Source organism: Chiloscyllium plagiosum, unplaced genomic scaffold (genome assembly GCF_037043375.1).
Source record: "Chiloscyllium plagiosum isolate Xiang-an unplaced genomic scaffold, Cpla_swu_hap1 HiC_scaffold_9, whole genome shotgun sequence".
Taxonomy (NCBI): Eukaryota; Metazoa; Chordata; class Chondrichthyes; order Orectolobiformes; family Hemiscylliidae; genus Chiloscyllium; species Chiloscyllium plagiosum.
This window is the reverse complement of record NW_028270147.1, coordinates 54512955-54528148: the sequence shown is the minus strand read 5'-3', so window position 1 is coordinate 54528148 and position 15194 is coordinate 54512955. Positions and strand designations below refer to the sequence as shown.

General features: G+C 40.5%; 1 protein-coding gene across 1 annotated transcript; it reads right to left on the bottom strand.

The window, feature by feature from the left end:
- Positions 1-3346: 3346 nt before the first annotated feature.
- Positions 3347-5197, bottom strand: jun (Jun proto-oncogene, AP-1 transcription factor subunit). Its single transcript, XM_043699285.2, has one exon. It carries the CDS (start codon positions 4944-4946, stop codon positions 3990-3992), a length of 957 nt encoding a protein of 318 aa, XP_043555220.1. The 5' UTR covers positions 4947-5197; the 3' UTR covers positions 3347-3989.
- Between the last annotated feature and the right edge of the window lie 9997 nt (positions 5198-15194).

Here is a 15194-nt window from a genome sequence, read left to right as displayed (position 1 = left end):
TGACACCTGGAGGAAGAGCGCCTCATCTTCTGCCTCAGGACTCTCCAATCCCATGGCATCAATGTGGATTTCACCAGTTTCCTCATTACCCCTCCCCCTACCTTATCCCAAATCCAACCTTCCATATCATCATCCCCTCATGACCTGTCCCGCCTGTCCATCTTCCTTCCCACCTATCCTCTCCACCCTCCTCTCCAACCTTTACCCAGGCGTCCATCCACCTATGGCACTCCAGCTACCTAGCCCCCAGCCCCACTCCCACTTATCTCACCACCCCCTCGGCTCTCAAGCCTCATTCCTGATGAAGTGCTTTTGCCTGAAATGTGGACTCTCCTACTCCTGGGATGCTACCTGGCCTGCTGTGCTTTTCCAGCACCACACTCTCGACCTCAACCATGGTATCCATGCTCCAGGCTCACTGCCTTTATTCCTGATGAAGGGCTTTTGCCCGAAATGTCGATTTCGAAGCTCCTTGGCTGCTTCCTGAACTGCTGTGCTCTTCCAGCACCACTAATCCAGAACATGGTATTAGTGTTATTTATGGGCAGTAGACAAATGTCGAAAACTCCATCGTATCAATTGGGGAATTTTCAGTGACAATTCTGAAAACATTTGGAGTAAGACGATACATAAAAACTTTGCCATTTCAGTGTTTTTTTTTCGAAAGTGATAACTGGCACAATTAGATTACTTTACAGTGTGGAAACAGGCCCTTCAGCCCAACAAGTCCACACTGACCCGCCGAAGCGCAACCCACCCATACATTTGCCCCTTACCTAACACTACGGGCAATTTAGCATGGCTAATTATTTGAAAACAACATGACATGGTTGCGCCTTGGGCTATATTGGATGGATTAGGTTTTAACACATTGTGAGGGAGTGCTGCTTTGCTAGATTGCGGTATAGCTGCACCACACCTCCCCTCCCTCATCCCAACTGAAGGTGCGTTCTGAGCTTGTCGCGTTGAGAATCGGATTGCCCCGACCTGTCAATCAGAGCAGACCCGCGGGGGCGGTGGCTTCCGGGAAAAGCCCGCCCACCATTGACGGGCCGTTTCCCCCACCCCCCCACAACACACCCCGCACTCTCGCCCACCTCCATTGTGACGTCACTCTTCCGCAAGCTCAGACGCTGAGATCAACGCGTTTTCCATATTTGGCAGTAGAACACCCACGTTCCCGGGCGAGGCTGTTACGTCAGCACGCCCCCAACACGCACGACCCGCGGGGTTACAAAGACGTGAATTACGAGCGCGCAAAGACCTTACAAGGAAATAACTCCCGGGTTGTCTAGCGTGCTATCCCGGCCTTTTTTTGTACTTTTTATTATTGCACTAAAAAGAAACACAAATGAGGTGCATGAACTCCGTCAGTTCCCCCTCCCCCCCGCAAGCTTGTTACTTGTACATTAACAGGTCTGTGTGGACAGCAACTTTTTAGAAAAATCTCACAATTGGGAGGTCTCACTTTATAGACAACTTTTCGTGCCCATTACAAATACCAAATTGGCTAATTTTTTGAATCATAAAATTATTTTGAAATTTACAGCTGGAGGGTTGGAAATACTTTCTACCTGTAGAGTTTATGCGACTGTTTGATTTTTATAGTTGCTTAGTGATTAACTTGTTTAATATTTATTTCAAAAAAGTGGAGAACCCATGAGACTATTTAGTGTTAAGAACTCGCAGCTGTTAAACTTCATATTGTATTTAAATTGTTTATAAACTGTATATAATGCACATTTAAGTGTGTCACTTCGTAGAACTTTAGTGTTCAGTAATTGTTTGAATAAACAGTTAAATGCAATTGTACCTGATTTCAAAAGACCGAACAAAACCGGCAAATCCTGTTTGACAGGATACACAAGTCTAAAAACATTTTACTGTTTCAGCAATTAAGAATCAATAATTACTGTTATTTGCTTTGTGAATTCGAAATTTTGGTGTATGTTGTTTTATGTAGTCACCAAATTGTATTTTCATGTTTCTAAATAAACATGGAATAACGCACATTTGCGACTTTAATTGCGATAATGGTGCTATATAAATGTAAGTTGTTGTTGTACACCTTAACGTAGTTCAATGATTTTACAGTCAATTTATTTCAGCCTTTGCATTTTATTATCTTGCACAGTAACAGTAAAGTGTTACAAACTGAATGTTAATTACTTTCTAAAAAGTTGAAACATTCATTCATAATTCAATTCTATGGTGACTGCAATGACTAATGACTGTTATTTCAAAAGTTTTTTTTTATTGAAATTTTGTACTTCAATTTGTTCCTGGCTTTTCTACTTTCTATTTACTTATCATACAAGACTGACGACCATTCAAACTTCTGGTTGTGTCAATCAGTATCCACAATCAACTGAAAATTAAACGCATTTACAAAAATCACCTCTGTCAGTAATTCGCTGCGTTTTAAAATCTGTCACTTTAAGTTATATAATTTGTAACATAGTTATTTAAGGACACGTATCCACTATCACTCCCAATCAAGCGTATAATTCCCAGCACAGTACTTCATATGACTTACCAGTCTTCACTAAGGATTCTAATACTAAAGTATAGCAGTTATGGTAAAACAATTTATAGCCCAAATTTATAATTTTTAATAACCACGCCTTCCTCTCTGAAAAGTATGTCAGATTTGGCAACGTGCATTCTTTTTAGTTTTCGGTTAAGAAGGATTTTAACAGTTCATAAGAATCAGATGCGGAGCAAACGGATCTCTATAGAATTATAGTTCTCTGGGTTGGCAAATCTGAAGCACTTAGTTCATTTAAATTGCAAATATAACGTTAAGCCAAAATTATGAGTCCTTCAAACTCCATTTGTCTCCTAAAATCCATCTACTAGACTTTCTGATTTGTCCAAATATTTAATATGAAGATTTTATTCAGATCATACATTATTATGTATGTAGGGTTATTTGGGTTTCTTATGTGCATATTTAAAAGACTTCAAAACTTTAAGTAACATTATTAATGAGACATTAGAAGTTAAAAGTAATAGTCTTTTGCTGTTGAGTAGAGACATCGGCAATAAGTCTTAAACACCAAGTCATACTGTACCTTTCGACCCTTTGAAAAACAAAAGGTGAAACTGAAACGCCCAATGCTATTTTCGAATTGTATTGTGAACTTTAGAAGAATGTTTTCATTCTGAATATTCTGCATAGCAAGTTCAGAGTGAACACGTGAATTTCGCCTGTATCAAGTTTGCTAGAAAAAGAAACTTGACCACCAAGGACAGTTCTGCACATCCTTGACACTAGACGTACTTTCACTATTCAGATTATTACTGTGAACATTATATGCCAAGAAAATAGAGTACAAAATATACGTGACTTTTCAAATACTTTATTCATACATTCTTAAATATAATTGAACTTTTTCCAGAAGTTCTCAGAAACGAACATAAAAAATTATATATTTTATTACAAATGGTAAACTTAGAGTCCTCCAAATCTCTTATTTACAAGAATAAATTGGGTTTTGCCCCAATAAGCAACATAAAAATAACTTACAAAGACTATCGCTTGAAGCGGTTATGTTTTGTTGACAGAAATCATCTTTCATGAAACAAACATAGTCTGTACATTTTTCAAGGCAAAACGACCTCAAAAGCTTTAACCTCCCTTTACTCCCCCCCCCCCCCCCCCCCCACCCCACGCCCTCCCCCACGTTATACTACATCAGAAGCGATCTACTCTATCGCAGTTTTTAATTCTGTAATACTGGATGATCTTGAACTGCTTCGGTCCATGCAAGACTTGGTCATAGTAAAACAATGACTCGATATTTAGTTTTTTTTGCCGCAAAACAGCATTTCAGTCAGACTTTTTTTTACATCAAGCACAGTCCTCCCACGTTTTCCTCCGTACATGCGCGCTCAGGGCGCAATCAGGACTTTTCTGTCTTGATCTATTTAATTCAGTCCTCTTCGTTGCATTTGTTCACCAATAGTTCTCCACTAAAGCTCTTGAATCAAAATGTTTGCAGCTGCTGCGTTAGCATGAGTTGGCAGCCACTGTTTACGTGATTCATAACTTTCTGCTTCAGCTGGGCAACCTGTTCCCGCAGCAGGTTTGCCGTGGACGCCAGTTCAGAGTTCTGCGCCTTTAAGGTTTTCACTTTATCTTCCAGCCTGGCAATTCTCTCCAGTTTCCTTTTCCGGCACTTTGAGGCGGCGATGCGGTTTCTCATTCGCTTCCTCTCAGCCTTGATTCGTTCCTGAGATTCCATGTCAATAGGAGACAACGGCGGGGTCTCCCCGGGCATCTCGGGCACCGTCTGAGGTTCTTCCTTCAACGCCTGGAGTCTAGGATGCTGCACAGGCATTTGGTGGTTCATCGGATGATGCTGGGGTGCTGCATAGTTCATATTAGTGGCGTTGTAGTTAGGCTGCGCGGTGATCGAGTTAGGGTTAAAATTGTTGAGATTAGCGTAGACCGGCGGCTCTTGGTGCAAAGTTGAATTGTAAACAGTACTTGCACTGGGCAGAGAGGCAGACACCGCGATCGCCGTATTTACAGATGGAGTTGAACATGTCACGTTGGGCAGGATATTCTGTTTATGAAGTTCTTCAAGAGCTTTGACAAAGCCTTCAGCAAAACCCTCCTGTTCGTCCGTGACATTTCTGGGGCACAGGAACTGGGTCGGTGTTGGGGTGGTGGTGATCAGCCCATTGCTGGACTGAATTATAAGACGTTCAAGTTCAGGTGATGCGAGTTTGAGAAGTCCCACGTCCGGAGACGTTAAGATACCTTCACTATTCTTGTTCCTCAGATGGGGCTTCAAGTTGCTCGCTGGATCAGACAGGTTCAAAGTCATATTTTGTTTCAACAATTTCGCACTGTATCCATAACCACTATTTTCAGGCTGTGCAAAAGCTGCGTTGAGTGCATCGTCATGGTAGAATGGCTGTTCCATCTTCGTAGACATAGAATACCGATGGAAGAAAACTCTTTGATACAAAAGTGTTTTAAAATAGATGTAGCAGAGTTCTTGAAGAGTTCGGATAAGGCTACAGGGCTACCTGTTTAGCTCACAAATTCAAAAATAAAAAGGTACTTTGAGAAAGTTGATTTCTTTTCCCACTAAATTCTCCTGCTATAACAGTTTTCAGTAAGAAAGCTACCAAACCAAAAGAAAAGTGTGCAAACTACCAAGTTCCTCCAGCTTGTTTCACACTCAGCTCTGAGCACTTGCAGCGTGAGTCCCAAGCTTATCTGCAACTGGTAATAGACCCGAAATAGCAATGAGGTCATTTCGGCTTCTTCCCATTGGCTGGCCATTACGTATGGGCGTTTTAGAATTTGCATGTCCGCTCGGTATCCATGACAACGCCCCAGAAGATTCTAACTATCGCGGGGCATGACGGGCTGAGGTAATGCGGCGCGGAGCATCATGGGATGACGTCTTTATTTTGAAGATCCAGTTACCCGCTTAGGTGGAAGTCAGTGGAGTGGCGGGAAGTGTGGTGGGATTGACCTGTTGGCTTTCCCGGAATATTTCATTTCACCCACTAGCACTTGAGCTCGTTTTATTTCTGTCCTTTAACTTGTTTTTTCACCTCACCTCCTCCAGCCTCTTGGCAGTTACTTACCGCGATGGTTTTAGGAGGACGGGGGAATGTCTTGTTGTATGTCTTGTTCACCGAGCCTGATGGTGGCTCTAGATGGACGTGAGCCTGACCAATGGGAAGCTGCCTGCTGGTGGCGCTGCTACCAATCAGAACGTTCTGCAGGCGGACCCAACTTTCGAACGCAAACCGTCAAGGCAGCGGGGGCCGGCGGAACCATTGTGACGTTCACACTGACAGACAGTTAAGGCAGCCAGTGGAGGCGCGGCGACCTGTTGCGCTCCCACCAACAGTGGTAGCGCGGAGGCGGGTCTCCGGTCAAAGTTGGGTTGACCTAAGGTTGACCGTCTGCTGTTGTGAAATGGATCCGAATTGGGGCTGATGGTGGTTTAGGACTATCCGGCTCCCCCCCCCCCCCCCAGCCGGTGCACTCAGTGCCCTTTACAAAGTGCAAAGTGAACAACACTGGCTAGCTTTTTTAAAAAATCTGCAGCCACCACTATCCTTCACCATTGTCTGACAAAAGCGTTGTGCTTTCCGCTGTGGAGTGACTGCAATTGTTTTAAACTACACGTTTTTCAGGAAAGCACGGTGGTTATTGATATCTAGGAAGGTTCTTCCCTTGAGTTTAGCCTACATATGTTTATGTAGCAAGGTGGTTATTGTAGTAATCTACCCTGAAGCAACTGCGTTTCTATTAATGCGAAAATCAGTGTGAGGAAGCCCCTTCCAGTTATATTTTTAGAGCTTTTGGCGATTTTTTTTCTTGTTGACATTGTGTACACATTTTTCATCTGCAACCATGTCGCTAAATAACCCACCCAGCCACTGAAATTTGAGCTCTCTTATCCAGGGAGGATGCGACAACAGGCTGTCTGCTCTGTACTTAGTCCTTCAGAAAAAAAAGTGACGAATTAAAAGCTGTCTTTCCTCTGGTGCGCTAAAAGTTCGCGATTCAGTGATCGTAAGCATAGTGACCTGCTTTTAGATTAATGACTTTATTTTACTGTGGGGTCATTCATGTACAGCATAAAAGTGTAAACTTTTGTTAAGTTTGGAATATAAATTTTAACAGTTTAGCTTTCGCGCTTTCTATCTGTAGGTTAGCATATCTAATAGCAACTTGCATTTATAAAATAAAGCTGCTATAACAAGTCGAAACTGCTAAACTGTACTTGGTAAACAATTTTATGCAAGGTATTGCGCGCATGTCTAAACCTATCCTCACGAATGCTTACACATTTACACACGTGTTCGCAAATAGAAGGAAGGGCACTGGGATAGTTAAGTCCAGACGTGCTGTAGCGTTTCGGAGTGGTCCTGGTACAAAGGAAAGTAGTTTAGTATCGATCAGGGTTCAAACATGAAACCTAATACATTTTATACCTTTGCAGATTTTCCAATATTTAATTTGTTTTCTCCAAAAAAAATGTTTTTGACATTTTTTATAAAAAATAACTTTTCGACTGTAGATTGTAAGAATATTGCAAAGAATGGGTGTCACAATGTATGGCGTTCCTGATCTTTGTAATTACACCAGATTTGCGGAGGATTACATGTATTTCGATTTAGAATGCATTTATCGCATCAACATTTTCAACACTTGCATCTATTTACATATTGACTTGCAAACAAATTTCAGGATTTTAAAAAATAGATTGGGCAACACTTAAGACTTTGAAAGGTTATTGATGTCTCCATTTTCAGTATTATTCTATTGCTGTTTAAAATATAGAAGAAGTATTAATCTCAAAGCGATTCAAACAATCTGAAATATTTTATATTTTTCAGGTCTGTCAGAAACCTTTTATAATTGAAACTTTGAACTGTAGACAGACAAATCTATTTTCTTCCTGCACTATGCAGTCTTGCAAGTGGTGGGCAAGTTGTTGGAAACACCACCTGCTCGGAAGGCAATGAGCAACTTAGACAATTATGGGCCTCCTTGTGGCCACTGGCATACAACCATTCCACCTCTTAAATGGAGAGATTGCCCCATTGGGCTCTGAAGTGCAGGAGGAGAGGGGAAGGAGAATGTTTGTTTGTTGATTTGGCAGTGCACTTTGGTCCATGCAAGGACCATCTGCCAATGACTGCACCTATGACAGTAGCATTGCATGCTCTCATGAATTGTATGTGCCCTTTTTTCCACCTCATAATCTCCCAAACATATCCTTCACTGGGAGAAAGTGAGGGCTGCAGATACTGGAGAAGGGCTTATGCCCGAAACGTCGATTCTCCTGTTCCTTGGATGCTGCCTGACCTGCTGCGCTTTTCCAGCAACACATATCCTTCACTGGGACCTGTTTAACTGCTCCTGTTGATCTCAAGCCCCACTTATTGGATTGTGATGTCCATTGATGTGTTCTGCTGCTCCAAGTGCGGTGTCAGCATTGCTGACTGATCCTGGTGGTGCTACTAGCTGGCAATTGCTGGCAATGGGCTTTCAGGGAGCAGCAACTCCAGATGTAGCCACTTTAAGTGGCTGGAACTCAAAATGCAGATCTTGTCTTGTTGCCTGCATAAAATTCAGTCTGTTATGTACAAATGAGTATCCTTAACACATTAAATGAAAAATGTACTTCAAACACATTGCTTTTAAAGGAAAATGTAGGCAGAGTTAATCTATATTAACCAAAGTTAAACAGAACACCCATGACTGGAACATTGAAAGAATTAATAACTGTCCTCTGTATGAAACATAATTAATTTCGTGAATGTACTTTCAGCTAAATGGGTAAATATAATGTATTGCAAATGATTATATTGTGCAATTAAGGATCAAGTAGTTCTAAAAAAAAGCTGATTTGTTAATATTTACAAAGTATGCTGTTTAAAATCATAAATTCTTAATGTGGCATTCTAAACTTGAAAAGATGTGTGTCAATTTCTCATGTAATTTATAGTTCTCCCTTAGACTTTCTTACCTTCTCATTCTATACCAGGCTGAAGTGCAGGCTGTTAATTTTGGAGATATTCCTTTGTACACTTTCTGCGAACTGTGGTAGTGCCAGTATCGTAGTCACCTTGACAAGGCTGCCTTCTTTTACTGGGATTTGGCAGTGCTTTCAGGAATAAATGCTTCAAAACATCTGTGATATCCCTTTTAAGATTTCATATAAAGAACCTTCTGTTGTAAACTTGTGTATTATAGAGATAGACTGCCTTTGACTTTCATACTGGCAGCTTCTTTTCTGTGGATTCTTAAGGCAATTATTTTATCTCAATAATTTTGAATTAGTCCCTTTTGATTCCACAGAACTAGAAATAGTGCTGCTTCCTTCCTTATTGGTATGAAAACATACCGATCAACAGAATTCTCCTGTATACATTTCAGGAATTCTTTCCCCTCTTGCTTTTTACATTGTTCAATACAAAATTCAAAGCTGACATTTCAGTGCTTTACAGAGGGAGGGCTGCATTGTTGGAGATGGCATCCTTTAGATGAGGTGTGTATATGTGTATATTATGAAGAACACAAGACAAGAAAAAGCGTAGGCCGTTCAGCCCCTCAAGCCTTTTGGCTGTCTGATACAGCCCAAGTTGACCTGCTTCAGGCCTCAACTCCTCATAACCTTCTATGCCTAGATATTCCAAAACATCTATCTACCACCTCTTTAAATACTTCCAATGACTGAGTTTTCACAACTCTCTGGGATAGCGAATTCCAGTATTCTCTACCCTCTGAGAATAAATTCTTTTGCATCTCAGTTTTAAATGAATGTCCCCTTGTTCTGTGACAAGTAAGAACATAAGAAGTAGGAATAGGCCATTCAGTTAATGATCCCAGGCAACTACTTCAAAAAATAGCAATGAAGCCTTTGCAGTATCCTGGCTAATAATTATCCCTTTAATAGCATCACCAAAAATACATTGTTGTCATTTTCCACATTGTTGTTTGTGGGAGTTTACTGTGCCCAAGTTGCCTTTCCATTTCCTACATCCATAGATTTATGTCACCATTTTTGCCACCTCCAGTGGGATGGCACCAAACACATCCATTTTCAGCAATTTGTGTGTACTTCATTCAGTCTAGTTTACTGTATCTTTTGCTCACAATGTGGTCTCCTCTACATTGCAAAGACTAAATGCAGACTGCGTGACTACATTACAGAATTCATCTGCTGTCTCCATAAAAATTACCCCAAGCTTCGGGTTGCATGCCACTTCAATACACTGTTTTCCCATGATAACATTTCCAACTTAGGCTTGCTACAATGCCCCAGCAAAGCTCAAAGCAACGTTGAGGAACAACACCTCATCTTCCACCGAGGTACCTACAGCTCTCAGGACTCCACATTTGACTTTAACCATTTCAGAACATGAACACCTTCCTCAAAATCTGTTTCCCCCACCCATTCTGTTTTGGTTTGTCCCTGTGCAGCCAACACATTTTCAACATTTTGGACTTCTCATTAACATCTTTTCAGCATTTCTCTCTCTCTTCTGGTTTATCATCTACAATCCCTTGCCAGTTTTTCGTTTTTATCATCCCCTTCCCGAACTGTCTTCATTAATCCATTTCATTCCTTCCTTCTCCCACATTTCCTTCTCCACCCCTCCCCTCCTCCCCCCATCCAAATCAGCATAAAGTCCACCTCCCAGCTGCTTTCAGTTTCTGTTATTTATTCAAAAGTACTTAATCAACTATAAAACATGTTTTAATTGTCTGGTGGTTGTGAATACACTATACAGCATATGTGGAAGTCTTTTGTTTCTACCAATGATCTACCTGGATTCTAAAGTTTTCCAAGATCACTGCTTATACTTTTGCATTTTGATCTTTGAATCTTGGTGTTTAGACTTTAAGCTTTTTTTAAATTTGATTCAAGATAGGTGCAGGGATGTGGTATTATAGTAGTGATGTGATTGGACTGGTAACCCAGAACCCCATGTTAATTGTTTTGAATCCCACCTTGGCAGAAGTTTGAATTCAATGAAAATTTGGATTTAAAACAGAAAAGCCAGCCTAGTCATGTCCATGACACTGTCAATTGCTGTAAAAATGTAGCTGATTCACTAATGTTCTTTTAGGGAATGAATTCTGCCATCCTTATCCATTTGGCCTACATGTGACTCCAGTCCTACAGCAATTTGGTTTACTTCTAACTGTCCTCTGGGTATTGTAGTGTGGGCAATCAATACTGGCCTAATCAGTAATACCAAAATCCCATGAACAAATAAAAATGAACTATGTATATTTTAATATTATTTCCTTTGGAAGTTAGATTTTGAGCTAGTGGCATGTGGTTTTGGGCTGTGTGTCTGAAGGGGTTTAATAATTAATTTGCAAGTATTTCTGTCACCATGGTGATTTCTTTTTAAGTGTGTACATTTCTGGTGTGCAATGGTATTTTGATTTCATCAAGAGTTTTTATGAGTGAACAAAGTTAACAATTGTGTACTAGTGTTTAAATTTATAAGGTTAGTGTGATTTTATTTGTCCTTTTGATAGGAGAAAACACAGCTTGGAAAAAACATTTTGTGTTTTACTTTGACAGCTTTACAGTCTCCTTGGCAGAAGATGGAAGTATAAAACAGTTGCTTTGAGAAAGGGAAATAGTTTAGAACTGGCAGAGTTAGATTACTCTTAAACAATTTCATTTACAAGTTCCAGAGCAGAAGTGTTTGGTTAGAACCCTACGGAATTATTTGAAGTGGAGAATATGTAAGCTTAGTTGAATGAATATTGCATGAAGGGGTTTAGATTCTCAAAGAAGAATTGAAGCCACAACTATATCAAAAAGAAATTTTATGGTAGGATTACTGTAAAGAAATGCTTCTTAGATTAATAGAATTGTATCTTACTGGGTTTGTCTAAATCTTTAAACTTGTGTTCTATATAAATAGATTGGTTTATTCTATGCTATCATTTGCATAATAAACTAATTGTTAAAATTGAATCTGCAGCATTGCGTCTTTCTATTTCAGTGAAAGATCACTGTTTCAAAACCAAAAAAAAATCCATTAAGCCTGATCTCAATCTGGGATCTGTGTTTTCAATAATAATATTAGCTGGGATCATAACATTTAGTTCAATGGTAGAATTTGGGGTGGCTCAGTGGTTAGCACTGCAGCCTCATAGTTCCAGGGCTCCGGGTTCAATTCCAGTCTCAGACAACTATCTGTGTGGAGTTTGCACGTTCTCCCTTTGTCTGTGAGGGTTTCCTCTGGGTGCTCTGGTTTCCTCCCACGGTCCAAAGATGTGCAGGTTAGGTGAATTGGCCATGCTAAATTGCCCAGAGCGTTAAGTGCATTAGTCAGAGGGAAATGGGTGTGGGTGGGTTGCTCTTCGGAAGGTCAGTGCAGACTTGTTGGGCCGAAGGGCCTGTTTCCACACTGTAGGGAATCTAAACTTGTATTTGGATAATAATCAAAAGGAATTCAAGATTTTGAGAAGATGTGTAGCTCAGGTTGAGGTTCTGGATGCAGGTTTGCTCACTGAGCTGGAAGGTTCATTTCCAGAAGTTTCGTCAGTGGGCCGAGCAAAGCACTGCTCATAATTCCTGCTTTCTATTTATATGTTTGGATTTCTTTGGGTTTGTGATGTCATTTCCAGTTCTTTTTCTCATTGGATGGTAGATGGGGTTTAAGAGTTCCGGTTGAAATGCCATGCTTCTAGGAATTCTCGTGCTTGTCCCTGTTTGGCTTGTCCTAGGATGGATGTATTGTCCCAGTTGAAGTGGTGTCCTTCCTTATCTGTATGTAATGTTACTAGTGAGAGAGAGTCATGTATTTTTGTGGCTAGTTGATGTTCATGTATCCTGGTGGCTAGTTTTCTGCCTGTTTGTCCAATGTAGTTTTTGTTACAGTTCTTGTACGGTATTTTGTAAATGACATTAGTTTTGCTTGTTGTCTGTATAGGGTCTTTCAAGTTCATTAGCTGCTATTTTAGTGTGTTGGTGGGTTTGTGGGCTACCATGATGCCAAGGGGTCTGCGTAGTCTGGCAGTCATTTCTGAGATGTCTTTGATGTAGGGGAGAGTGGCTAGGGTTTCTGGACGTGTTTTGTCTGCTCGTTTGGGTTTGTTGCTGAGAAATCAGCGGACTGTATTCATTGGGTACCCATTCTTTTTGAATACACTGTATAGGTCATTTTCTTCTGCCCTACATAGTTCCTCTGTGCTGCAGTGTGTGTTAGCTCGTTGAAATAATGTTCTGATGCAGCTTCGTTTGTGGGTGTTGGGATGATTGCTTCTGTAGTTCAATATTTGGTCCATATGTGTTGTTTTCCTGTAGGTGCTGGTTTGAACTTCCCCATTGGCTGTTTGAACTACTGTGACATCTAGAAATGGCAGTTTGTTGTTGTTTTCCTCTTTAGTGAATGTTATGCCAGTAAGGGTATTATTGATATATTGTTTACATCAATCAACATTAACCTGGCCAAGGAAACACTGACTACACTATTAGAAGATCCAAAGACAGATACACCAAACACTACTAACTTCATCAGCAAGGACCTTATAGTCAAGCTCGTGGGCCTATGCCTTACCACACACTTCACCTTCAACAACAAAACCTACAGACAAACTAACGGATCACTCATGGAATCTCCAATATCAGGGTTCTTTGCAGAGGCAGTAATGCAGAGACTTGAACAAACAGCTCTGCCAACCATCCAACCCAAACTTTGGGTCTGCTACGTGGATGACACTTTTGTCATCACTAAACTAACAAATTAGAGGGAACCTTCAAGCGCATCAATTGGCATAAAATTCACTAAAGAAGAGGAAAACAACAACAGACTGCCATTCCCAGATGTTACAGTAGTTCGAACAGCCAATGGGAAAATTCAAACCAGTGTCTACAGGAATACAACACATACAGACCAAATATTGAACGACAGAAGCAGTCATCCCAACACCCACAAACGAAGTTGCGTCAGAACATTATTTCAATGAACCAACACACACTGCAGCATAGAGGAACTATGCAGAGCAGAGGAAAATCACCTATACTGTGTATTCAAAAAGAATAGGTACCCAATGAACACAGTCTGTCGATACTCAGCAACAAACCCAACAAGCAGACAAAACACGTCCAGAAACCCTAGCCATTCTCCCCTACATCAAAGACATATAGGAAATGACTGCCAGACTACTCAGACCCCTTTGGCATCATGGTAGCCCACAAACCCACCAACACACTAAAAGAGCAGCTCATAAACTTGAAAGACCCTATACAGTCAACAAGGAAAATTAATGTCATTTACAAAATGCCGTGCAAGAACTGTAACAAACACTACATTGGACAAACAGGCAGAAAACTAGCCACCAGGATACATGAACATCAACTAGCCACAAAACGACATGACCCTCTCTCAGTAGTATCCTTACATACAGATAAGGAAGGACACCACTTCAACTGGGACAACACATCCATCCTAGGACAAGCCAACAGAGACGTGCACGAGAATTCCTAAAAGCATGGCATTCCAACTGGAACTCTATAAACAAACACATCGAGTTAGACCCCATTTACCACCCCTGAGAAGAAGAACAGGAGATTACATCACCACAGGAAATGACATCACAAATCCAAAGAAACCCAAACATATAAATAAAAAGCAGGAATTATGAACAGTGCTTTGCTCAGAGGCCCACTGAAGATGTTACCTAGTAGGGTGACGAAGCGTCTGGAAATGAACCTTCCAGCTCAGCGAGCAAACCTCCACCCAGAAATCAAGGTGTTATTATTGGGGAAGGTGATGGTCTATTACTAGACTGTTAATCTAGAAATTAGCTAATGTTTGGAGGTCTAGGGTTCAAATCCTGCTATGGGGCAGATGGTGGAAGTTGAATTCAATTTTTTAATATCTCGAATTGAGAATCTATTCATGACAGTGAAACCACTGCTAGATTGTTGGAAAACCCCATCTTGCCTACTGATGTCCTTCAGGGAAGGAAATCTACTACTCTCACCTGGCCTGGCCTGATTGTGAGTGCAGACCCACAACAAAATGGTTAAGTCTCAACTGCCCTCTGAAATAGTCTCGCAAGCCACTTGGCCTATATCATCTATTTTCCCAAAAAAACCTGATTTTAGGTGTCCTTTGGAGTACCTTTTAAAAGTTATTTTTTCTGAGACAAATGGAAACCAAAGGCATTCGTGACATCAAAATGTTTTTAAAGCCATTTATTCAGTCTCAAAGACAAACAAATTCCCTTAGTAATTTTTCCCTTTTTTTAGAATTTAACACATACCTGGAAATCATGAGCATTAAATGCAACATTCTGTCCTATTGTGTAGAAAAATGATTACGAAATCTAATGTCAAATTCAAAATATTTACTATTATGATATATCATAGCTTCACAGCTTACTTTTCGATTATTTCTTTCTAGAGAAAATGTATACAATTCTTTTTTGTGACATCATTCACTTACATAGTGTCCCAAGTATCTTTTATCTCAACTATACTGGCAACTAATACTTATTGTTACTGGGTAAAGAAAGTAAATTTTAATACAATTTCTTGTGACCTGCTAGAGATGGAGGGAAATATAATAATATAAGTGCACAAGGGAAGATCTCATGGTATCAAGGGTGATATATTAGCATGGATAGAGGATTCACTAACCAGCAGGAAATGGAGAATCAGGATAAATGG

Excerpts from the sequence above, each read along its gene's own strand:
- jun (XM_043699285.2), bottom strand. The coding sequence starts at position 4,946 with ATGTCTACGAAGATGGAACAGCCATTCTACCATGACGATGCACTCAAC.